The 27,949-nt window shown below is 49.8% G+C and overlaps 1 protein-coding gene across 1 annotated transcript; it reads right to left on the bottom strand.

Annotated features, from left to right (window-relative positions):
* Window positions 1-323: 323 nt before the first annotated feature.
* Window positions 324-27,910, bottom strand: LOC134396435 (H-2 class I histocompatibility antigen, Q9 alpha chain-like). The gene is made up of 9 exons (XM_063122938.1): window positions 27,766-27,910; window positions 19,507-19,788; window positions 9,666-9,941; window positions 7,882-8,169; window positions 7,139-7,225; window positions 5,970-6,002; window positions 2,285-2,311; window positions 1,782-1,814; window positions 324-1,115 (listed from the first exon to the last, which is right to left on the bottom strand). The coding sequence occupies exons 1-8, from the start codon at window positions 27,821-27,823 to the stop codon at window positions 1,795-1,797; spliced, it is 1,071 nt and encodes a 356-aa protein (XP_062979008.1). The 5' UTR covers window positions 27,824-27,910; the 3' UTR covers window positions 324-1,115; window positions 1,782-1,794.
* Between the last annotated feature and the right edge of the window lie 39 nt (window positions 27,911-27,949).

The raw sequence follows: 27,949 nt of genomic DNA, 5'->3' as shown, positions 1-27,949 counted from the left end.
CGCCAGTGGCAGCCTGGGCAGTTCCTCAGGCAGTTCCACAAGTTGCCGTGAGGCTGGGGGTCTCCGATTCCTGGGCGCTTTCGCTTTTGGCCTGTTTCATGATGCCTTTTTTATTCTTTCAACAAAAAACAAGTGTTTCGGGTCTGTTTAGCTCTTGCAGCGACCTACTTCCCACCCACAAAACCTTTACACTGGCTTTTTGGTGTTGGCAAATGTGGTGCCCTGTTGGCGGAGGCCTGGAGTGGCCAGCCGAGAGGGTGGCAAAACCCGGCTCTGCAGACAACCGGAGTCTTCTGACGCCCAAGAACAAAAGCCACAGCATGGGAGGGAGGAAAATGAATCCCTTTAATTTGGCCCATCTCAGCAGGGCTATTAAAATGTTTTACATCCATTAGCATCAATCAAAATGCAAAATACATTAACAACTCCAACTCTGCTATTCTATGATTCTATGAGGAAACAGACACTTTGGCAATTTCCTGCTGCATATCTCTGTAATTTTTTTAAAAAAATCAATTACAGCCTAATACTGGAGGTGTAATTTTGAATTTTTGGGCTGCAGTTTTTAGTTACTTTGTTTAGATACGTTAATTAAAAACTTTTGATTAAAAAAACACTCCTCTCAAGTGCAGGGTTCCCCCCCCCCCCAAGCACTTAAAGGTATAATTGGAAGGCGGCATCTTAAGGAGGGCCTCCCTCCACCCCCCATCTCGTTTCCTCTCGTAAGCAGGAGATCTGCCTCTTCTGAGATGGTGCCCTGGGACACTTCTGCAGGTGGCATCCAAAAAGAAAGGCTGCATTTCCCCCCTTCAGAGCTGCTGTTTTCTCCTAGGCAACTTCATGCAGCGTTATCCAATTTGATCTCCCAACAATTGATTTAAACCCCTAGTGTGTTAATCAACTAAGATATCTTTTATCAGGTAAAAAGCTAAGATGCAAATGTGTGTTGAGGCAGCAGCTGTGCCAGAAAGCAAATCACGCCAAGCCAAGCTCTCTGCAGTCAGAAACAGGCCGAAGAAGTCCCTGAGAAGGACTTGATAGAATTCAGTTCATGGATGGATCCTCTCTTCCTCTTGTTTTCTTCCATCGGGAGAAGAGTCTCCCCCAGAGTCAAGCTACAGAGAGAGAGAAACCGGGAGATTCTGTTTGGGATGAAGCCAAGAGGATGAAGCCCCAGGAGTCCAATCCAGATTGATGCTGGGCGGCAGGAGGGGTCTCAGCATCTCTCGCCCAGGTGGAGGCTGGCCAGGAATCGCCGGAGGGAGACAGCACTGGGCAGCGATGTGAGCTGTGGCCAAGGTCAGGGTGGGAGAATCTCCTGCACAGGCTATGAGGACACACACACACACACACACACACACAGCATTCCAAGGCAAAGCACTTTGTCCCTAGAACTAGTAGCGTTTGTGCTTCCCCCAACCCCACCCTGGAGAATCCAGACCTGCTTCAGAGTTAGGAGAGGGCCAGGATTTCACAGTGTCGACATCTGCCCTGTGAGGACGCGCAGTGCTCTGTTTAATAAGTGTATGCGTTCAAGCGAATCCATCAAAGCCCAGCTGCTGCAGCAATGGCGCCACTTCCTCTTCCTGTTCGGAATGGCGGCCGTTCCCTGTGAGGTCTGGCTGCAGGAGGTTCCCCCTTTCCCAGCGCCAGGAGGGAGGGAGCGACCAGGGAGAGGAAGCGTCCTGCAGCCCAGCGCTTCCTCCCCCTGCAGGGCTCCTCCTTCCCCTGCTCACTCCCGGACCCCTCCCACAAAGGACGCCCCCTCCTCTGCCACTCACCTCCTTGGGAGTCCTAGATGGCCAGGTTGCTCCCTGCATTGGAGAGAAGGAAACACCAGCGTTAGCCCCCACCCTAAATAATACATGACTGACAGATAATTCAGGTGGGGGGGCGCTTTTCCATCTTCAAGGGGGGGCACACCTCCCAGCCTTCCTGAACCTCTGGGAGGAGGCCAGGTTGTGCCACCAGAAATGTCCCCCCCCCATGTTGGCTTTATGGCACTGGAGGGGTTTCCGTGCTTCTCAGGGCAGAGCCCAGGGGGCGCTTTAGTCAACTGCAGCCCTGCCGTCTCCCGGCCTGGGTCCCGGCACGGAATGAGTGGGGCTGGCAGACTGCGAACCAGGGTGGAGGGACGAAGGTATGAGGGGGGAGTCAAGCAGAATGGGCCTGGGAGAGACAACGGGCGTCTCTCTCTCTCTCTCTCTCTCTCTCTCCTCCCCAGCAACCTGGGGGGGGGCACAATTCCTCTTGCCCTTTTGGCGTGGGATTCGCTCACACTCACCGGAGCTGTCGGAGTTTTGGTCCTTTGCTGGAAAGGAGAGAAAAGAAAAGGAATCAGGGTCTGATGCCACACTGGGTGGAGGGGAAGGGATGGGGGGGCGTGTTGGGCTCCTTCTGTCCTTCGCTCTCAGACACAAACACACTTTCCACTCCGCTATGACCAACTGCGCCAGCCACAGAAACACCCCACAAAGACACGTGGAAAAAATTAAATGTGTACCCAAACCAAATCTATTCCTAAATGAACCTGCAGTTTCCAGGAGGAAGGAGGGGAGGGAGGGGGGACTTATGGGCAGTGCCCTGATGTCACCCAACCCACTGCATTGTTCCTGGCCAGGGGAATCTGGCCCCTGGACCCAAGCTCGGCACTCCTGGCTGATTTAGTCTAGAGTCTGTTCCCAGTGAAGCCCCAGATGCTCCGCTGGGGAAGACCACAAGCAGCCCCCTTTCTTACCCCTTTTCCTGCCCTCCGGAACCCTACGTGGCGTCCAGGGGCGCACAGGGCTCTGCATAACAGCAAAAGCCTGTCCAAAAAACATGTCTCCAAACCAGACATCTGCTGCGGAATGAGCTCCCTAAGGAGGTTCGCCTGGAATCTATCTACACCATCTTCTCTCAAACGTCAAGGAAAGACCTTTTTATTCTCTCAGCATTTTAACAGTCTATAAATTCAATTTTAACTTTGCTGTTTTAAATCTGTATTTCTGCACTGCTGCTGATTTTATCCTGGTTGTGCTTTTACATTGTATTTTGTACCATCTTTTTATAGTGTTTGTTTTATGCTTTGAATGGTTTTAATTTTTGTGAACTGCCCAGGGGGCTTCGGCTGTTGGGCGGATATAAAAACGCAGTAAATAAAGAAATACAGCTCAGGAAGAATGTGAACGAGGACCGCGTCTGCTCAGAAACCATTAACTCCAATGCAGGCGCAGCTCTTCCCAGACAATGGAGCCTCCCTGTAAACGCCAGCAGAGAGGAGGCCAAGCGAGCCTCCTTGGGCAGGGAGTTCCACAGCTACCCAAACCGTTCAACACTCCTGACCTTCGATGGGACTGGGTGGCGAAGAGAAGGAGTTGCAGAGTGGGCAGTGGGTTATGTTGAGTCCTGGAATGGACTCTGTTTTTATCTTTTCCTTTATTTCTGTAATGTCCTCCAAATCCTGGAAGAAGTGAGGAGTCAGCAGAAGACAATCACTTAAAGGTCAACTTTGCAGGTGGACAGTTATTGAATAATTGGACTATTATTATTATTATTATTTTATTATTATTATTTATTTATATAGCACCATCAATGTACATGGTGCTGTACAGAGTAAAACAGTAAATAGCAAGGCCCTGCCGCATAGGCTTACAATCTAATAAAATCATAGTAAAACAATAAGGAGGGGAAGAGAATGCCAACAGGCACAGGGTAGGGTAAGCAGGCACAGGGTAGGGTAAAACTAACAGTATAAAGTCCGCACAACATCAGGTTTTAAAAGCTTTAGGAAAAAGAAAAGTTTTTAGTTGAGCTTTAAAAGCTGCGATTGAACTTGTAGTTCTCAGATGTTCTGGAAGAGCGTTCCAGGCGTAAGGGGCAGCAGAAGAAAATGGACGAAGCCGAGCAAGGGAAGTGGAGGTCCTTGGGCAGGTGAGAAGCATGGCATCAGAGGAGCGAAGAGCACGAGCGGGGCAATAGTGTGAGATGAGAGAGGAGAGAGAGGAGGAGAGAGAGGAGAGGGAGGAGAGAGAGGAGAGACTATTGCATAGTGTTATTTTTCTATGATTGCCAATTAGTGGTTGCATCATTTGTACAGAGCTGTCTATAAAAGAGAGTGTTTTGAACCATTGTTAAGTATATATATAGAGAGATTTATATCTCTTCTCATCACCACTCATTGCTGTGATCCCTGATGTAAGCTGTATTTCTGTGAAAATGTGTGAGTATTAATATGTACATATTTGCCATAACTATATCTGTCAGTAAAAGATTTATTTTTATAACCACAAAGAATCTTTGCCTTATATTTACTGGTCATTGCTGTGTCCTAACTAAGAGCCGTTGTATACTCTGCTATTCACTAGTACTGTCTGTAACTTACAGCACATATAAGTACAGTGATTACCCAACAGGTTAAAGGACGGAGGAATGGGGAGAGGGAGGAGGCTCAGAGCTGGCAAAGGCTCCTCAAATCCAGCCCCTTCTTTTGACCTGTTTGCTCTTTCGAGCTGTATGGAGCCGTGAAGGGTCTGCAACCAGGAGAAAAAAGCATGGGGCAGGGAGTCCCCTGGGTGCAAAGAGTTCCTTTCCCCAGGATCTGGGAACAGGAGCTGGTTTGCATGTCACAACCACCCGCGGCTTCTTTAAACCCTGGGTTGTCCTGAATGAGTGGGAGCGTGCTGCAGTCCCCATTGAGTGGTTTGCTGGGATGTCTGTATCTGGAATTGCGGGTTGTTGTGGGTGAGGGAAGCCAGAATTTGAATGCAGGTTCTATGTTACTGGTCTGGATTGTTCTTCTCCCAATGAACTCCAATTCCAACCACCCAGATGGAGAGCGTCTCTGGAGCCTTCAGTTCAGTGGGAGAGGGTGTGGTGGGAGGTGAAACAAACCCTGGGCAGCTGTAACGTGGAGCTTCTCAGTCGGGAGTGTGATCCAGCCGTGGTTTCCATGAGTGCAGACATAAAAACCACTGCCGTTCAAATGTGTGACCCCAGCTAAGAGCTGGTTTGAGACCCATCAGCCGTATAGAAGAGCAGAGGCAGGAACGGAGCGGACAGACAGGAACTAAGAGGCCTGAGGCAGCCCAGTCTCTAAATTTCAAGGCGGGACAGCAAAGCAGGCAGAGGATGACTGTGGGTGCAAAATTCACGTCCATATTTGAACCAAGCAGCCAAAGCTGAAGGTCACCAATCGGTTGAGATCTGCCTTCCTTCCTTCCTGCCTTCTTTCCTTCCTTCCTTCCTGCCCTCTCCTCTCCCAACCACTGCTTCTTAGATATTTGATTGTTTTGAGGCTCCCTGAAAATATCTGCAGTGAAGGAGGGGGGCCCTGCCTGGTGCCAACATGGTCACCTTCTCAGCGCCAGGTCAAGACTTTTCTATTCTCTCAGCCGTTTAACAGCAGATGTTGAGTTTTAATCGACCTCAGATCTGTCTTTAGGTTGGGCTGGGAGTTCGAAGTTGTTTTTCAGTGGATGTGGTGGTCTTTGTATGTGGTCTGTTTCGAGGTTTCGATGGTTTCAAATTTTGTATATCGATTTTTAATGTTTCATGTTTTCATCTTTTGTAAACCGCCCAGAGAGCTTTGGCTACGGGTCGGTATAGAAATGTAATAAATAAATAAATGAATCAATAAAAAAAATCCATTTAAACAAACCAAGAAAGCAAAATGAGAGCCTGGATCCCTCAGCCTGGATCCTTCTCTGTCGTTTATTCCTTGGGACAAGGATCCTTTCTCAGGATCTACACGCAGGAGGAGGAGCCCGGCTTTACACCAATGAGGACCCCCCTTTCCCAGGTACCTTCTCAGGGAGGGAAAGAGAACCGTGATGCTGGCAGGTAGGGAAAGAGAACTCCTCTGTGGCCTCAGGGGCAGCCAAAGGCTTGGAGACACAGACAGGACTGAATTGATCCCCCTATGTCCTCATTTCCCACCCAAGGCTTAGGCCGTATTGGAGTAAACGGGCAAAGAGGAAGGGATCACTCACTTGATGCTGCTTTGTAGCCATCTTGACGTTTCTCTGCAAAGAAAGAATCGGAATCAGAACTCAACGTGAGCCCCAGAGATCATCCAGTCTCACCCTCTGCCCTGACAAAGGGCCCCCGGCAGACGTTTCTCCCGCCCCTTCCTCACAGCCTCCAAGTTGGGGGGTCTCACAGGCGCTCCAAGAAACGGCCACTAGTACAAAAGCTTTCCACGCATCGAGCAGACACCGGGTTTGCTCCAAATTCACTGCTGATGCCTCTGGCCCTTCCCTCTGGAACCACCCTGGAAGAGAGCTCAGGGCAGCACCTGAAGAAGCCAGGTGGGGGGGTGGGGGTGTTTCGACTCCTATCCTAAGCTTTCTGTGCTGCTTTTCAACCCACTTTGAAAGGGAGAGAACCAGGAGACCTCTCACGGCCTGTGGGGTGGAGCAGGGCCAGCCAAACCGTGAAGCGGGAGGAAGCGGGGGCAGCAGGGGGCCGAGGAGGAGGGGAGCGGCGCCCTGCCCCCCACTCCCAAGGCTCGGCCGCTGCTTGGTCCAGCTGGCCACTTTCTTGGCTGGCGAGGCAGCCAGTCGGCAGGATCCAGAAGCAGCCGTCGCTCCCTCGCCCCAACCCAACTGCACCCCTGGCCTCCCCTGCCCTGCTGGCCAGCTGCCTGACTTGCCCTAGCACAGGCCCAGACATGGCCTGGAAGTTAGGATCACAAGAAGAAGTCCTGGGATCTCTGGCGATACGTTGCCAGACATGCAGACGCCGCACGGCTCCCGAAGGCAGAAAGACCTTACAGGCAGCGCGTGGGCCCCTGCGAGGGGAAGGAAGCCAGGGCGGCGAGGGGTGGCGGGGAGGGAAGGCAAGGCAGGGGGTGAGCAAGAGGCTGCTTCTTGGGGGGGGGGGAGAGGTGCCAGTAAGGGGAGAGGTCCTGCTTCAGGCTGCAACCTGTCCTGGGCCAGGCTTGTTGTGGAGGGAGAACCCTCCAAACATCAGATGGAGTTGAGACACAATTGGATCTCAAGGGCGACTCTTCAGATGCACATCATGAGGGCTGAATGGAAGGTGGGGGGAGAGGGCAGGACCCAGAAGCCCAGCCCTGCCTCAAAGACCGGGACTGTATTGAACCTCCTCCCCCCACTCACAAAAGACAGATAAACTCCGCAGAAACGGCTGTACTTACTGTAGAAATAGATCCCAAGGATCCCAGCTACCAGCAGGGCAAAGGCGGCCCCCACCACACACCCGACAATGAGCCCCAAGTTGGATGCTAAAGGTGAATGGAGAGAAAGAGCAAAGAGATTGAAGGGAAACCCCCCAAAACACCCTTCTGCTGGGATGGGGGAGGCCCCGGATGGCCCCTGAGGCCTGGGGGGGTCAACAGAGGGAGAAGACGCTGCAGTTGTCAGAAGGGGAGAGGTCCAAGGAACAGCCCACCCCCCAACCCATCATCCCCTGTGAAGGTTTGCACAAGTCCTTCCAGGGCTGGGCTGGGAGGTGGGGGAGGGTCTCTTCCCAAAGGGAGGAGCCATAACGAGGCTTGACTCCTCCCGTTTTGCTGCCATGTTTGCCTTCAATAATATAAATACTGCCAGAAACCTCGTGATTTCAGAGCCACTCAGTCTTGCAGAGAGAGACCGAGACCGAGAGCTCTTGCCTAGGGCGCAATGGCAGTTTATGGCATCAAAGGCAGCAGGTTCCGGCCAGAAAGGACGACAAGGGTGTCGAAATCTACAAAATCCTAATAACTTCATTTGTATCCAAGAACACACATGGGAAGGGGCGAGTTGTGATGCAGTCTGTGATTCTGCTGGGGGTGGTGTTACGCCTCCTCCTTCAATGGGGAAAACGCCCCTCCCAGAGTCCTCCCCTCTGACTAACCACCACCACCACAATGAAGACTCCACCCCAGTCCCAGTCTCTCACCACCAGGCTCCTCCCAGGCAAAGTCCAGGGGCTCCAGCAGGCTGTCATGCCCCACATGGCACCGGTAGAGGTCCCGATCCTTGGGGTCGACCTTGATGCTGAGCCAGGCGTGGTAGGTCCCGTCCGAATTGGGGGCGACGTCCCTGCGGAAGGTCGCATGGTCCATGACCTCCCCGTCCCTCCTCCAGGTGGTCTCGATGGCCTTGGGGTAGAAGCCGTGGGCCTGGCAGACGAGGGTCTCCGTGCCGTCATGCTCCGCCTGGCTCGTCACCTTCACCACGGGGCGCTCTGCAAGACAGGCAGCTTCGGAGTTAACCCAGAGCCCCTCCAGCGCCTGGCAGGATGGATGCTTTGCTCTTTAGAGCAGGAAAACGACCCTTGGGGGCATCTGGTCCTACTGCAAAGAACACCCTGCAGGACCCCCAAGAGATTTTGAAAGACCTCAAAGCAAGGGGATTCGTCAGGCTTCGTATGATTCTTAGCCGTTCACGACTGTCTCTAGGAAGGAATCTGAAATGGTTATAAAGTGAACAAAATTCAGATGGGGCAGTCCACACATGCTCAGGGGCACCATATTCTTATAATGACAATGTTCTATCAGAAAATAAAAAACAGTCTGCACGTGTTCAGATACATTCAGCCCAAAGAGCCTGAATCCTGAATCCTGGAAAAAAAACGGGAACTTTGGGCGTCCTCAAGGGTAACAACCTTGCAGAAAAATGTGTGTTTGAAGGAATCCTGGATGCTCTCCACTCCTCCATTTTGTTTATTTACAATATTTATATACCGCTCCCTATTCAAAATTTTGGAGCCGTGTACAAGATAAGATAAGATAAAGTAAAACACAGAATAAAACACCTTAAAATGGGTTTTTAAAGAAGCAAAGTGCAAAGTGAACCGTGGCTGGTCATCAAGGGAAGAATTCCTGGAACGACGTTTTCAGGAGGCGCCGAAAGGAATACAAAGTTGGCGCCTGCCTGACCTCCAGAGGCAGGGAGTTCCACAGGAGGGGAGGCCACCATTCTGCAATAATCCTCTCTGTTCCCTGCAGATGAGCAAGTGCTGGGATGGGCCACGGGTGGACATGGGACTCCTCTGGAGAGCAGTGAAGGATCCTGCCCCCAAGGGAGTGATTTGAGGGGGGGAGAGGAGGGGAGACCTCAGCCTGTCACTCGCAGGAGGGGGGAGGAGAGGGGAGAGGGAGGGTCTCCTTTGGGGGAGGAAGAAAAGGGCAGGGGCAGCTCTCCATGGGCAGGGAGGGGGTTCTGGCAACAGGGGGGAGGACCCACACGCGCAGCCCCCTCCCCACCGGCAGTCTGGACTGAACTGGCCCAGCCCAAGCCTGATCAGGGGATCTGCTCGGATCGCGTGTTTCAGGCCGGATCTGTCACAGTGGAGGAAGGAGGTGGGGCTGTACCACTTCAGGCCGAAGGTGGAGGGGAGGCCGTATATTGGAAGGTGCCTCTGTAGTAAAAATAAATGCATTCATTGCAACTAAAAGACATAGAGGGGAAAGGGAAGAAGATCCAGGCACCTCCCCCACCATTTCTCTGTACATTGTGCTAGTTTTCTACTTGCAGGGGTTTTCATTTTAAAAATCTGGAGGGTACTGAAAACCCCTCCTCCCTGCAGGGGTCTGAAGGGGGGCAGCCCCAGATGTGCCCCCTTTGTAGTGCGTGGATGGTGTCTCAGGCTGGGATGAAGGAGGGATGGAAGCCCCCCCCCCCGGCCAGTCTCTCCCTACTCCACACAGACCCCTTATTCCCCCCCCCCAATGCACACACCTGTCCTCAGCAGAGTCTCCTTCCCGTAGTCCAGGTATCTCTGCAGCCACTCAATGCATTCCTCCTCCAGGTAGGCCTTCTTACGCTGGGCAATGGCAGGTTCAGCCTCCCACTTCCTCTTGGTGTTTTGTGCCGGGACATCGGCGGCCGTCCAGGTGAGGGTCTCCTTGTCGAAGGCGATGTAGTTCCTCACGTCGTAGCCATACTGGTCATAACCTCCTTTGCTCCCGTCTCCCCTCAGCTCACAGCCGTACATCCGCTGCAGGGAGTGAAACCCTGGAAGAGACACACAGAGGAGGGAAGGAGGTGAAGAGATGGGAGGGAGGGAACCAGGGCAGGGGCAGCCATTTCACACCCACCCCACAACCTGGATCTGCTCCCTGGAAGGAGAGACCTTGCGCCGGGTGAGAGGTGGGGGTGTTTCCAAGAAACGTGTTCCATGATGCCCAAGACCAGAGGGGCCGACCAAAATGGAGGTTTGCCCCATTTCAAAACGGCCGCCATGCACGCTCTCATCCGAATTCAGTGGGCCTTCCTTGCTGTTCCCAGAAGCCCCAGCCGATCCAGGGTCGTAACCCCACCCCCAAATGTCTCCCAAAAGCATCAGACAGGCCTCCAACTCTCCCCACCAACATCATAATCACTGCCATGGGGTTTTTTTGTGGGGGAGGGTGAAGCTGTACATTGGCAGGCAGCTTCCTCATTGCGAAGGCGCCCCCCCTCCAAGGGACCCATTGCAGAGGCCCAGAATTCCCCACTTGAACTGACCCTTCTCTCACAGCACGGGTCCCACTGGTGCGTTCTGCGCTCTGTGGGGAATATCGCATTTCGAACAACGCTCGTCATTGGGGAGCTCCTGTTTGGCCCTTTCCCATATTCTTCTTCTAATCTATTCTCCCCCCCCACACACACACCTCGTTTTCAGCTTTAAGGCACAATGGTGAAAATCAAAGGCTGATATTGATCATTTCTGAAGACCCCTTTCTGGGCAGTGAGCAGGGGGTTGGACTCCATGGCCTTCTAGGCCCCTTCCAGCTCTGCTTTCTATGATTCTAGGGGCTGAACAGAGCTCAGCTTTCCCACGAGGTTGTGGCCCCAAGCAAGGCCTTGCTGTGGGAAGGACACATCCTCTCAAAGGGATCCCCCCCCCACTCCTATGGGAAAAGCCTCCCAGAACATCCTAATACTTCCGTGAGCCCTGGAGTGGGCAGAACCTGGACCAGGGGACTTCAGGGGTTCTTCCTGCCTGCCTTCCTCCCATACACCTGAGGCTGCCCCTGGTCTCCTCCCTGCCTTCCTGTCTCACAGGAGCTCAAGTGCAGAGCAAGGTCTCAATCCGTGTGTGTGTGCCTGTGTGGAGGACACTTGAGCCAGCCCACATCCTCTGGGGCAAAGGGGCAGCAAACACGGCTGAGTGGCCCTCGGACGGGGAATCGGCCAACCCTTGCTGACAGCCTGGCCTCCGCAGCATCACTACCGAGTCAGGGCAGTGGAAGGAGGGGCGGCAGGGAAGGAGGCCGGACTGGAACAGGTGTGTGCGCCTGGGTGTGGGTGAGGAGGAGGCAGTGGGGATGCGCTGGGGTTGGGATCCAGGAGGCTCGGAGCTTTGGTAGGGCCAAATCTCTCTTCACGTGCCCCCCTGGCTTCCCTCTCAGGCCTCAGCAAAACAGGAGCGACATCATCAGCAACAGAAGACTTGATACTCAGGCAGGGTCTCCCTTCCGCCAAGCCCCCCCCCCCAATCACCTGCTGACTTGTCCACGAACCTTCTGGGCTGAACGTGGGCCCAACACATCTGCTGCTGCTGCTTCTTAGCTGTGGAATTTGGGGGTGGGGAGGGAGGGAGGGAGGCAGGATGGGAGCCTGCTCCTTGGGATGTCTGCTGCCTTTCCCTGCGCTCAGCACCCATTCACCTGCCCACCCTGCACCGCAGCTGGATCCAGCACCAGCAGCACAGTGAAAGCAGCAGCAGTTCAGGCAAGTGGTATATATGTGGGTGGGTGGGTGGGTGTCAGGGCTGGTTGCATTGATCCTTGCAATTTCCTGCCTTCGTTTTAGCAAAAAGCCGTTCGTTCCTGCAGCCTGATCCTACTCAGGCTTAATCGGAAGTAATTTCTATACATTTGATGGCGTCTACACCCATAGGAGGCGGCCTTTGTTTCTTTCCCTTTGCCGCTGATGTTAACTCCTGCAGTGATCTTGGATGACGAGAGGAAAAAGGTTTTCCAGCTTTCCAACCTGGGGTCAAGGGGGCTGCAGGTGACGGCTGCACTTAAGAGGGAGCCCATTATCCAGCTTAGGGTTCACTCCGGGCCTCAAAACCTCTTTGCCATAGTAAGGAAAGATGAAAACATTACGGGGCTTTTTGTTGACATTTTCCAAATTAAAATTAGGGTTGTGTCCTGCTGCTACTCTTTCCTAATCGAGTTGACTCAATTCATGAATGACTTATTTCAATGGAGCCGTACAGTACAATAACAGCCTGTAGAATTAATTAAAAATTGAGCCATTGGGGCTAAATATGAAGGATGGAACGAGAAAAATCTGGCCGTATAAGAACATAAGAAGAAGAGCCCAGATGCTGGATCAGACCAAGGGTCCATCTAGTCCAGCACGGTGTTCACACAGTGGCCAACTTCTGGATCCGTCCCTCCAAATGACAGCCCAGTTAGATGTGGCAGCCCGGAGTGTCTACTATCAGCTTCGGCTGATACACCAGTTGCGCCCCTTCCTAGAGTCAGAAGACCTAAAGACGGTAGTGCCCGCACTGGTAACTTCGAGGCTCGAATTCTGCAATGCGCTCTACATAGGGCTACCTTTGTGCCTAGTCCGGAAACTTCAAATAGTTCAAAATAGGGCAGCCAGGCTGGCCACCGGTACATCTAGGGGGGAACATATTACACCAGTCTTAAAATCTCTTCTCTGGCTGCCAATTAGTTTCCGGGCGAAGTACAAAGTGTGGGTTATCACCTTTATAGCCCTACATTGGTCCAGGCTACCTGCGGGATCGCCTTCTCCCGTACTATCCACCCGCACACTCAGGTCCTCTGGGAAGAATCTACTTTAGCCTGCCAAAATTAGGCTGACAAGTATTACCCAGAGGACCTTCTCTTCTGCCACTCCCAGACTGTGGAATGGCCTGCCGGAGGAGACGCGTCAGCTTGACAGTCTACCAGCATTTAAGAAAGCTATAAAGACTGATCTATTCCAGCAGGCCTATCCAGTGGAATTTTAGGTTGTTTTTAATATATACAATGTTTTTCATTCAGTTTTACATATTTTATACTTATTGTTGTTTCCCACCTCAATCCAAACGGAGAGGCGGGTAAGAAATAATAATAATAATTATTATTATTATTAACCAGCCATCAGCCAGAGACCAACAAGGCAGGACATGGTGCAACAGCACCCTCCCACCCATGTTCCCCAGCAACTGGTGCACCCAGGCTTACTGCCTCGGATACTGGAGGTAGCACACAACCATCAGGGCTAGTAGCCATGGATCGCCTTCGCCTCCTCCAGGAATTTATCTTTAGGGTGCAGTTCTGGACACCCCACTTACTAGGGAGGAAGGCCTGGCAGACATCAGAGGACGGCAGTTACAAACAGGCGTCTTTAAAGCAACAGTGGTTATAAAAAACTGCAGCAGTTAAACTTCATTTTCTGCCAAGATTTTTTATAAGTGACAGAATGTGATCTCTTTTTTTGAAAAAAAGTAAACTAGTGAGACAGTATATTAGCTACATTTATTTTGGGGGGAGGAAACAGGTAAGATTTCTGCAGTTAATATTGTCATGTATTCTCCCACTAGATGAGAAGAAGCTTGCCTGGTGAGCAAGGGGGAAACATGTAATGTTTTAAAAGAGTCCGGAGATCTGAGCTATTGTAAACAGTCAAAACTCTCTTTTCGTCACAGCTTGGGATGCGTGGAATGAATATAGAAAATACTCCTACCTGTTGGTGGGTTATTTATAAGGCCTTTTTCCTCTCTGGACTGAACTTTGTATCAAAATCTGGTCTTTCAATTTTTAATTTTTTAAACTCGCAATGAAGAGGGAAGCAGGCAAGGAAGACCTCAGGGCCGGATCCAGCTGCACTCCACCCCTCCCTCCCCCACCTGCGGAAAGGATCCTGAGGACTTAATGTTACTTATTGTGGTTTTATTAACATATATGTTGATGTTTAGTTGGAAGAATCTTTATCCCGGAATGCAAGATATTAGAACGATAACATCTACCAATGCATAAATGAGTTTGATCCTTCAGTCAAATTAAGAATAAAATATAGGCTCAGATAGTTTCAGTTATGTCAGAAAACATCAGGACTGCATAAATGTAGTGAAAGATCTTTACTAAGGGCCCTGCTACATCTCCACATAGCAAAGGATGAGAATATCATTATAAAAGAATGCACTGTTGGTATATAGAATCATAGAATAGCAGAGTTGGAAGGGCCTACAAGGCCATGGAGTCCAACCCCCTGCTCAATGCAGGAATCCACCCTAAAGCATCCCTGACAGATGGTTGTCCAGCTGCCTCTTGAAGGCCTCTAGTGTGGGAGAGCCCACAACCTCCCTAGGTAACTGATTCCATTGTCATACTGCTCTAACTGTCAGGAAGTTTTCCTGATGTCCAGCTGGAATCTGGCTTCCTGTAACTTGAGGAACTCCTCGACACTCTGGGAGGATCGAGAAGAGATCCTGGCCCTCCTCTGTGTGGCAACCTTTTAAGTATTTGAAGAGTGCTCTCATGTCTTCCCTCAATCTTTTAGATTGAGCAGAGGGCCTGCTCAATCTTTTAGAGGGGAGACATGATATTCTTTATTTTAGAGAGAGCTAAGTGAACTGAATTTTTTAAAAATACAGACATTAAGATGATGGAGATGTGGATATTGTGCCCAATAAAAGTGGCAGTTATGGGAACTCTGGGGGAAAGTGATCATGTCATGCCTGAGTTCTTGATTTTAAAGGCAGCAAAACCTGAGGGTAGCCGTACGTGTACTTTGGAGTTTAGGAAAGCTGATTTTAATAAACTCAGAATTATGATAAGTAAGGTCCCATGGTAGGTGACCCTAATGAGAAAAGGAGTCCAAGGTGGGTGGGAGTTTCTAAAAAAAGAAATTTTAAAGGCACAAATTTTAAAGCCATGGATGCATCAGGAAAGGAAGGGGGTCTTAGCGTTCCCTCCTATCTCTGAAATATGTAAAAACATGTTTTTGGTTTTGCCTTGCAGGTCTGAATGGAACAATTTAGTTAAGCAAAATTTTCTATGCTTTGGGCTATAATGTTGAATAATTTCTTATCCTACAGACGAAGACCCTTGTGGTCGAAACACATATGGAACAGGTGGACGTATGTAGCCTTCCATTTGAACAGTAGAAAAAGTGATTTGTGTAGTTCCTATCTAGGCTTTGCGGACTACTTCTGGTATAATTTTGTTGTGTGTTAAATCATTAACATTTTAAATTAAGTGTTTATTATCACTTTTTATGCTTAACAGTATGGATTAGTTGTTTCATTAAATTTTATCTCCGTATGCATAGTTGTAGCTCCATTTGGACCTTGTATTGCACTTATTTTCTTAAACCCATTTTGTTTTGTGCATTGACTTTGGTTTAAAAGCATTATAATAATGCTGTGAATATTTCATCTTGGGCAAAGCTTGTCCCTGGGGAGCCTCGTTTCTGCTGCTTCCCACATCCTACTTCTATTTTGCGCATCCAACATTTTCAGCGTTAAGGAACCAAAGCTGAGCTCGGAGCGTTTTCTTCCAGAGGAACCATCGCCATCCCATCATGGGCTCGGATCCAAAAGGGGCGACTGCTGGCGGTTGGTGCCCTGAGGCGACCCTGCCCAGTCTTGCCGGCAGCCTGGCATCAGCAGCCCCAGACTGTGGGTCAGGGCACTAGAGGGGGCAGGAGCAAGGCAGGCAGCCTGAACCAGGGTGCGTGAGAAGGTGGGCACTGGGGTCTCGGGACCTGGCAGGTGGGGGGATTTTCCATGGGCCTAAAACTCTTTACATCCCCACTTGGATTCCTTCCTTGTTCTCAGCGGAGAAGGAGCAGCAGCAGAAGCATTTACACTTGAACAGCGCCTCTCTTCTGCCCTGCCCACCACAGTCTGTAAACTTGCCCAAGGACCTGCCTGCCTGCCTGCCTGGCATTTGCTCCCTGTGAGATGTTTCAGTCCTAGGTCTTAATAAAGTCTAACATTTTTGTGAGGCCTCACAATTCTCTGCAGCTGGGATAGACAGAGCGTCATTCGGCGTCTACCGGTTGATCGTGGGTTGGATTGCATGGCAACACCCACAGGCCTGCCTGCTCCCCAAAGAACTTCTGTTGGGGCTAATGGAGGTTCCCCCACCCCTTTCTTTCACCTCTGGGCAAACCCAGGGCAAGATGTGGCTGGGCGGAGAAGTCTCATCCCCCACAAGAGGAAGGGGCGGCCTCCAGGACAGAGCCAGTCGAATGAACGAGGGACTTTGGGAGTGAGCACGTGGAAAGCCATGTCCTCTGAGCCATTGCAGAGAGATGGTTCCAAGTGGAATCCTTTGCAGACCACGGAGGCCACTGCCTTTGTCCTTGGATCAAGAGCAAACAAGGCCCTTGGGATGGGAGGGACCAGAGGCAGACTCTGCATCAAGCATCCCCACCTGTTCAAGTACGCGGCTGATCCTCAGCACAGGCACTGGCTAGCTGAAGCAGCACATGTGAGCCATGGGGGGCAAGATGGCCTCTCTTCTCCTGGAGGAGGACATTCAGGACCTGGCTGCTAGCGATGAGTACAGGGGATCCCTGGAGCTGAAGCTGGACGAACTGAAGCCCTTTGTCACCGTGGAGGATTGTGAAGATGCGGAAGTATATGGAGTCCCTCCGCAGCGAAGGGGAGCAACCGGCTCCATCGCCAGAAGGAACTCAGACCACCTAGGCCTCATCCAGCCTCCACCTCGTGTGGGGGGGACTCTTGCACTTGCCCCTGTGTCTGTGCTGGGTTTGCCCTGCTCTTGCTGGTACTGCGGAGGGTAAGAGGGAGAAGCAGCCCGGGCCCAGCCAGGCCATCCTTGAGTGCTGTTGGGGTGCAGGATCCTTACCTGGGCTTCACTCTTCCCTGTTTAAGTACTATAAGTAAGTTTGTGAACCGCCCAGAGAGCTTCGGCTATTGGGCGGTATAGAAATGCAATAAATAAATAAATAAATCTGGATCGGGGCCCTGTGTGCTTACGCTAGAGTACAAAAAAAGCCAGACTCCGCTAGACGCTCTGCATTTAACGTAGCGTCTAGTTTAGCCCCCAGGCTGCAGACTTCCTTCAGGCTCCACCTGGCTTGCTTCACAGGCTGCAGTAAGGGCAGCAGCTGGGTTTACACTCAAATACCTTGCAGCGTTGTGTCGTGTGTTGGCGGGAGCCGGGTTGGGAGGGCGACTGTGCTGCTTAGCGCAACACTAGCAGCAGCAGCAGGAGGAGGCCTGAAAGTGGAGGTCGGCCTGGGAAACACAGCTGCTCCCTTGCCCATCCCATGGAGCCCCGTGTGGTCTGTTGGGCCTTGGGGGACGATGTCCGGAAAGGTTTCAGGGGACTTGGTGGACATTTCCCACTTTTTTCACCTTTAATGAGTTTGATGGGTCTGAATGAGGTCAGGAGTGAAAGCAGGAGCATAAGAGAGAGACCTGTGTTCATTTGGACGCCCTCCTTCCCTCCCTCCCTCTGTCTTTTCATTAGGTGATTCACTGTGTGACTCTGCGCATGTTCAGTCAAAAGTGTCCTCATGGACACGAGATGCCAGGCTGCGTCTGGGGCCTGATTCCGCTAAAGGCAGGTGAGGGTAAAATGGGTCAGAGACAGAAGACTGCAGTCAAGATATGGGCTGGCACTGAGGGCTGGGTTGGGCAGACAAAAACCAGAGGGCCGGCCGGAGGCAGAGAGACGTCGTCTAAAGACAGGCTCGTGGCTGGGCAGATGACTTAGAGGTGCTCATATGGCTAGCAGAGCCCATCCAAGAATTGGGGTTCAGCCAGTGTTGGGTGGAATAGGCCCCCCTTGAGAAATCAGGTCTGTCGCTTCCGCTGGACCCAGCCTTGACCTTGGACGCCCCGGTCTCAGCTGTCGCCCGGAATACCTTTGCTGAGCTGGGGGTGATGCGCCAACTATACCCATTCCTGGAAAATGCAGGCCTGGCCAGGGTTACCCTTAATCATATCACGTCTGGATCATTGCAGTGCAATTCTATGCAGGGCTGCCTTTGAAGAGTATTTGGAAACTACAACTGGTCCAGAATCCAGCACCTGGACTGTCAATAGGGAGCAAGTTGGAACAGCTGCACTGGCATCCAATTGGCTTCCAGGCTTAACGTATTGGTGATGGCTTTCAAAGCCCTCATGGGTTTAGGATCAGGATATCCGAAGGAACACATTCCCCTCCCTGAGCCCACCTGTTGAGATCATCCCCGGGCGCCCTCTTGTACGGCCCAAGAACCCCAGAGACACACTTCACTGGGATGAGGGACAGGGCCTTTTCCACAGCTGCCCCTGGGCTCTGAAGCTCTCCTCTGAGTCTCCATCTCACCCCCTCATGAAAGACTTTTTGGGAGCTGGTAAAGATCTTCCATTTTCGGAAGAAATTTAATATGCCATTTTTAACTTGCTGTTTTAATCTGACTCTGCTTTTTGGAATATTATAAATATTTTGACCAGTGTGTGTTTTTATTTCCTGCTGCTGTTTTCCTATTTAGTAGTTAGTTTTGTTTTAAATTGTTAGGATATTTTTAATTGTTATATTTAATTTTGACTCTTAGCTGCCTTAAACTTCTAGGACAAACGGTGGGGCATACATGGTTTTTAATAAGTAAGTAATAAACTAAAGGGCAGAGAGCAGGTACCAGGCCAGGCCTTAGGCGTCTGTGGTGGCTGCTTATAAATGCAAGTTGCACAGGCTGAGAAACGCAGCTTGGAGCAGGAGTTACCTGGAGCCAGCCTGGATGGGATCGATTCCTGAGGCCTCACGGTCCTGGCTGGACGGAAGAGTTGCAGTTCCAGATATGGCCACCAGGCGGAGGGCACTGCTGTTGCTGCGCAGCAGGGATTGGGGCCCGGGAGGCCGGAGGGACCCAGGATAACACGGCTCACCTTGAAACGCCTTTATACCCATTTGCCTTTTTACAGCAACCACACGCTGGGTCGGCATTGTCATATTATTAGTATTTATTTATTTATTTTAAAAAAGATGTTTTTATTGTTTTATGTAACTGGCTTAAAACACTGGGGGAAAGCAGTATTAAAATATTTAATTAATTAAGGCTATTTGAAATGAAAGCAGTGTTACGTGTTTGAGAGTCACCTCTTCCACTCATTGGTCCAAATATGGGAGGGTGGGAGCAGGTGGGTCTCACAGAGGAAGTGAGCAGAAGTTATACTAGCAACATGTTTTGCTGGAACTAAAAGGCTGGAGGATTTTTTTTACTGAAAGAAAGAAAAAATACAGAGGAAGGGCGCAGGATGCTTCCCACCCAGCCCCCTCCTTCATCACTCCAATAAGAGGGGTTTCGCTCTGTCTAAAAAACCCCTTCCCCTCTGGTGCTCCTGCTTAGATGAGAGTGGGGGTGGGGGTGGGGGAAGGGAGGGGCTCTGCTCTGTTCTGCTCCCTCCCCACCTCCTCTAGTTGTAGTCAAGTGGACCTGGGGAGGCTGTGGATATGTAAAGTGGGGGGGGGAACCAATTTTTCTCCTAGGAGCAGCCCCCCCCCATCCTTTCCTTTCTCTCTCTCTCAGTATTCAGCTCTACTACCCCTGAAAGGGATGAATCTTGGGGGTGTGGGAGGAGAATCCATGCACCCCCCCATCCTCTACTTACCTTTGCTCTGGTTGTAATAGTTCCGTACATTCTCCACACTCGCTCTGAATGTCTGCTCCCAGCCATGCAAGATCTGGCTCTGCCTATCCCAGTACTGGGCATCGTCCTTCTCCACCTTCTTTATCCAGGGGACACGAGGCTGCTCTCTTCTTGTGTCGCTGTCATAGTGAACAAACAGCTGGTCGTCCACGTAGCCCACAGCGATGAACCGGGGGATCCCCCCTCCGGGCTCTGAGACCCCCGTGTAGAAATTGCGCAGGGAGTGCGTGGAGGAGGAGGAGCCTGGGAAGGAGACACAGAGAGGAGGCGGAGTTAGGGGCCCTGCATAGGAAGACCCCGTCAGACCACCCACCTTCACGGGCTCTGCCGTCCTACAGCAGGCGGCACTTGGGTTGTGGAGAGAGGATCCGTCCAAGCAAGGAGGATTCCCCAGGCAGGAGATATGGAGGGGGAGAAGGAGGGACGGGTGGGAAGGACCAGCAGGTAAAAGGGCTGCAGGGAGTTAAGAAGGAAGGGGGCACTAAGGGAAAAGAAGGGGGAACGTAAGAGTTACATCTGAGAAGTAAGAGAGAGAAGGGGGGAGTTGCAACTCCTTGGGAGGGAGAGGAAAGATTGCTCCTCCTCACAATGAGAAAATTGTGAATAGGCCCCCAAAACGTAACAAACTGTTGTGGAAGATGCAGCAATGAGGGAACTGGCTAAAAGAAGTGCTAACAAAATAAATACACCTGTCGTACGACGGGATTTTTTGCTAGTTTAAGATATATTTGAAAATCTTCATCCTCATCAATGCAGCTAGTGGGTCTTCGAGAGAGCTCTGCTGGACAAGCAAAGACGGGGCTTCTGGTGTATTTTCAGGGGCTTCCGCATTAGGCATTTACCGTGGAATTGCGACGCTTGGTTGCCTCGGTTTTTTTACAGGGGATCATGGAATTGTTGCCCTGTGCTTCTTCCATTTCTTTTGGGAGCTCAGAAAAGCAGAGACCGGAACGGTCTCATAATCTATGCGGATGCTGGTTGTCTTAGAGAGGGATCCTATGGGCCCTAGACAGCCTCTGGGGTGTCAGAGAACCTCCACGGCCGTGCACGGAGGGAGAGGTTGGATCATGGGTCTTCCTTCCCTCCCCCACCTTCCCCCCAGTGCAGAAAGCAACTGAGAGCAAGGGGGCAGGGAGGGGCTGAGATATGCATAATCCTTTGGCCTCTCCCTGCCAACCAACAGGTAAGTCAGCTAAACCAGCTCAGAGGCCCCTCTAGCTAGTTTTTGCATTTTAAAGGGATTGCAAATCCTTTTAAAATCGACTCTTAGAGTTACTCTTCCGTTTCTTTTTTTGTTAAAAAAAACAGCTCTGATGTCTACAGTGACATATCTGGCAGGAGAATCTTTTACCAAAAAAACCCACCTACATTTCAGCATTTCATTACAGGAAGCCAGATTCCGGCTGGACATCAGGAAAAACTTCCTGACTGTTAGAGCAGTGCAACAATGGAATCAGTTACCTAGGGAGGTTGTGGGCTCTCCCACACTAGAGGCCTTCAAGAGGCAGCTGGACATCTGTCTGTCAGGGATGCTTTAGGGTGGATTCCTGCATTGAGCAGTGGGGTGGACTCGATGGCTTTGTAGGCCCCTTCCAACTCTGCTATTCTATGATTCTATGCCTTTACTATTAACTTTCTTCCTGTTGGTGCCAGCTAGTGACATAAATTTTGAGACCATGAGAAAAAAGCTTTTCCCCTCAGGGGGCTAGGAAAAACACAGAAATTCTGGGGGAAATGGAAAAATAATCAACACTTATTTTGTTAGTGCTTGTTAAAGAACTAAAGTCACTGTGTTGCTTTAGGACAGCCTTCCCCAGCCTGGTGCCCTCCAGATATTTTGGACAAGCTCCCATCAGCCTCTGGCAGCATGACCAATCGGGTCTGACATGCTGGACATTATCGTCCAAAACATCTGGAGGGCACCAGTTTGGGAAGGGCTGCTTTAAGAACATAAAGCAACCTTTCTGATCCTAAAGTTATTTTATGTATAAACTTGATTTGTTCATAAAATTATCATTCATAGAATCATAGAACAGCAGAGTTGGAAGGGGCCTACAAGGCCATCAAGTCCAACCCCCTGCTCAAGGCAGGAATCCACCCTAAAGCATCCCTGACAGATGGTTGTCCAGCTGCCTCTTGAAGGCCTCTAGGGTGGGAGAGCCCACAACCTCCCTACGTCACTGGTTTCATTGTCGTACTGCTCTAACAGTCAGGAAGTTTTTCCTGATGTCCAGCTGGAATCTGGCTTCCTTTAACTAGAGGCCATTATTCCGTCTCCTGCACTCTGGGAGGATCGAGAAGAGATCCTGGCTCTCCTCTGTGTGACAACCTTTCAAGTATTTGAAGAGGGCTCTCATGTCTCCCCTCAGTCTCCTCTTCTCCAGGCTAAACATGCCCAGAGTTAAGAGTGATCTGATGAAGAAACGAAACAGATCGTCTGCAATAAGCAGGGGAGGTCTGCAAATAACCATCCAGCAGAGCTGTTTCGGGTGGTCAGGGGCCTTCTACACTCTGGCCCCCAAGAGGAGATTTCAGACCTTTCAACAGACCGCTGTGACCAATTTGCCCAGCACTTTGCAGACCAACTTGCTCGGATCCGCTCTGACTTGGATGCTATTGTTGACATAGACCCAGTGGATGTAACTTTGGCACCTGCTTGTCCAGTATTATTGGATTCTTTTCAGTTTGTACAGTCCGATGATGTGGACAGGGTCCTTGGATTGGTGAGAGCCAAACTAAAACTAAAAACTGTTGCATGATTTGAGTGGGGAGAATCTTAAAACCACCGTCGATTCGGCTTTTAACTGCACACCCCTGGAAAGTCTGTGGCTTTCTCAGATCACTACACCCTCTTCTTATAGCTCCACTTCCTTTCAGCCAACAACAAAAGATGACAGAGTCAACTTGAAATGATTTCTGAGAGCCCAGGCCTGGGCCTTCTGGGGGCTTCCCCAGTTGAAAGCACAAGAGCACTGTTCAACCTGCCCTTGATGGCATCTCAATTAACAACACACAGGAAGCTCCCCTGCGTTGGGCCAGGACCCACAGAGCCACAAAAGGAGCCCCACATGCCCAAGGTGAGGAAACCCAGACCGGTTCTCCCCTCCAGCCTTTGCCCCGCCTGCCCTATGGCCGAAGGGGAGGCTGCCCCAAAGCGGCAGGTTTTGCGTGTTATAAAAGGTGGCAAAGGGTTCGATTTGAACAGAGATCCTGTTTCAACTTGGTGCACTGCTTTCATTTTATCTCCTCAGGCACCCAAATACCTTATTTAATAACAGTGCAATCCTAAACCCTTCACTGTTGATGGACAGCGGGGTTTAGGATGTTGTGTAGCTCAGGGGTGGGCAGGAGGTGGCTCTCCAGATGTTTTGGACGTTGACTCCCGGTATTCAGGACCATTGGCCATGCTGGCCAAGCCCCAGTGCCTGAGGTTGCCTTTTTCTTCTCTCTCATAATCCCTTTTCCTTTTTTGTTGAGTCTTTTAGATTGTAAGCCTAAGGGCAGGGACTCTCTTATTATTTATCTTTATAGACTGGCTCTGGGAACCTTTTCTGCCTGAAGAGGGGAATAAATAAGCTGTAAATAAATAAATAAATACATAGTAGGGGTCTCAACTCATCTAACTGATCCACAGCCAGAGATGGTAATCTCAGCATTTCATTCTGAGGAGAGACCCTGATATTGTGGAGACTCCACATCTTGTGTGATTAAAATTCACCATGATGAATTGTATATAATGACACAAATCAGAAAAAAGGTCTGAATGAAGAAGAAAGGAAAGCTGGGAGACAAGAGAGAATTCGCTTTTCAAGGAGGAATTTTAGGATAGAAAGTTCCAATGAAGCTGCAGCAGTCAAGAAGAAACTGAGTGGGGAGGCAGGGGGGCAGGATCCTTTGAGTGTGCACCATGAGGACTGTGGGGAGGCCTCCCTCCAGAAAGTTATAGATCCAGTAGCTCTAGAAGATTCCAACTATTGCTGTTCCTGAGTTGTTTACAAAGCGGAAGCAACAAAGCCGAAGCGAAGCGAAAGCAACCAGCACACATGGAGTCAGTGAGCAAGAAAGCTCCAGCGTAGCCACAGCTAACTATGGGTTATTTAACTCTTAGGTAGCCGTTACATATGAACCAGTACATCCACCCAATTTCTTTAACTTTATCAGAAATGGCAAAGGGATGAGCGTATCATAGCACTTTCCATCTGTGAAAAAACACATGAGTGTCTTGAAACTTCAGCTTGTAGATTCTGTCACAGATTTGGATAGCACAACACAGTATTTTTTTTCTGACACCTATTCTACCAGCACCACTATCGCACACACACACACACACACACACACACACAAAATGCAGCTTCATCCTCTGTTATCCTCACCGCAATCCCAGGTGGGGACTGACGGACTGAACAATGAACTCGGAGAACTGTATGTTCAATGCGCTTTGAACCCCTTCAAGCACCAGGCCGTGAGGGTGTCATCACTCACTGGCTTTCAAAAACTGCAGTGAGACTCACGACAGAAGTACGAAAAAACCCAACTAAAAACAGTTGAATGCTTTGAGTGAGAAGTCTTAAAAACGCAGGAAGTGCTGCTGTTACACACAGATCAAAAGACGGTGGCTTTCCAAAGTCACTATAATCTCTTCTTCCAATTCCGCTTTCAGTCAACATCAAACGGAGGCCTGAAACCACTTCCAAGACCCCCATTCAAAACACAAGAGCTCTGAAAAAGTCTGCGTTTGGTTTCATCTCAGTTAAAAGCACAAGAAGTTCATCTCTGCAGCAAGAAGAACACAAAGAACTCCAAAATGAATTCAATGTGCCCAAAGTGAGGAAACCCAGGCCAGGCCTGCCCTTTCAAAATAAAACGAACCACACACAAGGAACACCGCTGCCCCCTTAGCCAGACCTACCACATGCCAGAATATGGGGCTGCCCCAGATGACAGGTTTTGCCCGTAAATAAAAAGACTGAGAAGTGACAGATTTTATTCAAAATGGCTGTTCTTTTGGTTATTTTAGTGGTGAAGCACACCACTTTAATCTTTCTCCTCAGGCACCAATATACCTTATTTACTGCTTTATTTATGAATTGTCCAGGGCGTTATTGCCACGACACAGGCTCTGAACACCAAGCCTGGCCGCGGCTACTCCCTGCTCAAGGCCAAGCACCACCGCTTGATACGCCTGAGGCGAGGGATAAAAACCACCTTCCTCCAAACTGTGGAGAAAGGGGTTAAATGGAGAAGGATTTCAATATATAAAATAAAACGCTGTGAATGATATGTGCTGAGGTGAATTATTGACAGAGTGGGTGCTAAATGAATAAACTTCAGATGTTAAATGCCAAACAGACACGTGGGATTTTTGTGATAGTTAAAACAAAATGATTAAAATTTATTTTTAAAAGTTCACAAGCTTTGTTTCAAATAAAACATTTAAAAACCTTTTTGAAACCTTTCATCCAATCCTTTCACTCATTCACATACGCGCTTTCCTTTTTCTCACACAATCACTCTTGAACGTTATTATTATCTGTATTGATTAATATACATCAACTATGTGCACACCACACTCTAAAGACACCACTCTCTACCCTGAACCTCAAATTCTCCAGACCCAAGTACTCTAAACACAGAGAGCTAAACCACAGAGAGCCCTAAGGACTCTAAGAGCACCTAAAAAGTCCCTCACAATCCCCTCAGTCCTTCCCTTATATATGACTCCTCCCCCTCCCCAGACATTCTGACTCCGCCCACTCAGGCCAACATTCCAAACTCACCACAGACTTACAAACCCTAGACATACATTTGGGAACTGACTTGTGGGGTGTAACGCCACAGTTATCCATGAAATCATGTCCACGCCAATGTCCACGCCAATAGAAAAACAAAACAAAAAAAGTGAGAACAGCGAAAAATGCAGCTAGACTATATTCTTTAAAGAGCAGAAAAATACAAAATGTGTTTCAGGCACAACCCTATGCATCTTTAGACGAAACGAACAACGTCCACATTCACCAGGGGACATTGTTGCATGACTTTTTTCTCCTTCACCTGACACCTAAGGGATGGGGGGGGCAATAATCAACCCCAACAGCCCCCCATGATCCCCCTTTGCTGCAGTCTTGTGCTGCTGGAGACTCCAATGCTGGTTCTGGCATTCTGGGAGTTGTAGGACGTTTTCTGCCTAACATACATAGGATTACACCCTTCATTCCTTTGGTGTGTTTTTTTTAATTACGAATTCTATCATATGTATTTTAACGTTGTATGCTGCCTTTGGAGATCTCCTGCCCTGAAAAGCAGCCCATGAATGTTTAAATTAATTAATTAATTAATTAAATTGTTGCCCATAGAGCCAAGCCAGATTTGTAGAGTCCAGACAGTGCAGAGAAATGTTTCTTGCAAGGAAAATTTATGCCCAGACCCAAACTCCAGGCTGAGTCCAATCCTCAGGTGGGTTTTTTTTTTGGGGGGGGGTGTGCATGGAGAGAACAAGATAAGCGATGGGGGTATTTAAGGGATGTGGGGGGTGTTCTATGCTTCTTATCGTTTAAAATTTTATATATTTGTTTTTAATGTTCCATGTTTTTATCTTTGTAAGCCGCCCAAAGAGCTTTGGCAACTGTTACTCAGAGGAACTTCTCTTCTGCTGCTCCCAGACTGTGGAATGGCCTCAACTAGACAGTCTATTAGCATTTGAGAACGCTCTCAAGCTCTTCCGGCAGGCCTATCCAGTGGAATTTAAGGGTGTTTTTAGGATGTTTTAACAATGTGTATTATGTTCTTAATTCAGTTTTATGTATTTTATCATTTATTGTTGTTCCCCGCCTCGATCAGAATGGAGGGGCAGGTAAGAAATATTTTATTATTATTATTATTATTATTATGGGGTGGTATATCAATGTAATAAATAAATTAATAAATAAACAAATACTAAAAGGCCGGAGAAAAAGACTGATCGTCTACAAGGGCACTTTACCCTGGGATAGCTTCGGAGTGGTGGCAGGTGACCTACATGGTGGCCTCTGCGGAGCCTTTTTAACGGGGGGGGGGGAGGGAATTAAAGGGGAAATTGGAAGGGGGAAATATCCAAGTCTTCAGGAGAGGAGGAATTCCGCCTAAAGGCACAATATTTGACTAACATTTGGAGTTGGGGGGGGTAGATCCCTTCATCCAAGCACGTAACCCAGGGAAAGAAAGAGACTAGGGGCGCTCAGAGGAATCTGAGGGGAATGGAAATTTGGGGGGTCTGTTCCCCCTTTGCCGCCCCGCCCCACCCCACCCCGGCCTGAAAGAGACCCATCTACCGCCAGCTCCCGTCCCCATTTTCGCCTTGCATTTAGCAGCCCCATGCCAAGCTGGCTTTCCGGGATTACGAAAACCTGGGCAGGATCTCTACACTATTATTTATTTTATTTATTTAATTACATTTATATACCGCCCCACAGCCGAAGCTCTCTGGGCGGTTTACAACATTTAAGAATAGTAAACATTAAAAAGTATACAATTTAAAACACACACATAAAAAACAGTATAAAAACAACAGTATCCATTTAAAAACAATTGTGGGGTCCATTAAAAACAAACTTAACGTTGTTAAATGCTGTTAAAATGCTGTTAAAAATGCCTGGGAGAAGAGAAAAGTCTTGACCTGGCGCCGAAAAGATAACAATGTTGGCGCCAGGCGAGCCTCATCGGGGAGATCATTCCACAGTCGGGGGGCAACCACTGAAAAGGCCCTCTCCCTTGTTGCCATCCTCCGAGCTTCCCTTGGAGTAGGCACTCGGAGGAGGACCTTAGATGTTGAGCGCAGTGTACGGGTAGGTTCATGTCGGGAGAGGCGTTCCATCAGGTATTGTTTTAAACACTACTGTTTTAAACCGGTTTATAACAGTAGTAACAACAGTTGGGGCCCAGGACACACTCCTTATAAAGTTTTCAAACCGTTTTCAAAGTGTCATCTCCTGCTTGGTGTAGATCTGATCAGACGAAACATTATGACATTTTCAGCGCGTTGTGACACCAGCAGGCGCAGTGGGCGCTCAGCGGGGGCGAAAGCGGATCGGAAAACGGAGTGAGTCCAGATTACGTTATGGGGGGGGGGGAAACCTGCACAAACATTACATGGACAGCCAAGGGACACCCCTTCGCGGTCTCTCCCCCCACCCCACCCCGACCCCTCCTGGCTTGCAAATCCTGGCCGCCCCCGGAGAGACTCACCCAAGCAGCCCTGCAGCAGGAAGGCAGCCACCACCTCCACGAGGAAGGCAGGCCACATTTTGGTCTCAATCCCGAAGTCTCTCGCGCTTCTCCTTCTCGTGTTTACCGACGACCTAAAACCTCCTCGCACCTCTCTCCTCGCTCCCGAAGGAGGGGGTGGCTCACGCCCAGAAGAACCGGAGCA

This window comes from Elgaria multicarinata, chromosome 3, assembly GCF_023053635.1.
Source record: "Elgaria multicarinata webbii isolate HBS135686 ecotype San Diego chromosome 3, rElgMul1.1.pri, whole genome shotgun sequence".
Lineage (NCBI taxonomy): Eukaryota > Metazoa > Chordata > Lepidosauria > Squamata > Anguidae > Elgaria > Elgaria multicarinata.
Note: the sequence above shows the minus strand (reverse complement) of the source record. Positions and strands in the feature narration are given on the sequence as shown.

Coding starts and splice junctions, on each gene's coding strand:
- LOC134396435 (XM_063122938.1), bottom strand. CDS start 27,823: ATGTGGCCTGCCTTCCTCGTGGAGGTGGTGGCTGCCTTCCTGCTGCAG. Junction 19,789..27,765: donor CCTGCTGCAGGGCTGCTTGG/GTGAGTCTCTCC, acceptor TCTCCTTCCCAG/GCTCCTCCTCCTCCACGCAC. Junction 9,942..19,506: donor CTATTACAACCAGAGCAAAG/GTAAGTAGAGGA, acceptor TGTCTCTTCCAG/GGTTTCACTCCCTGCAGCGG.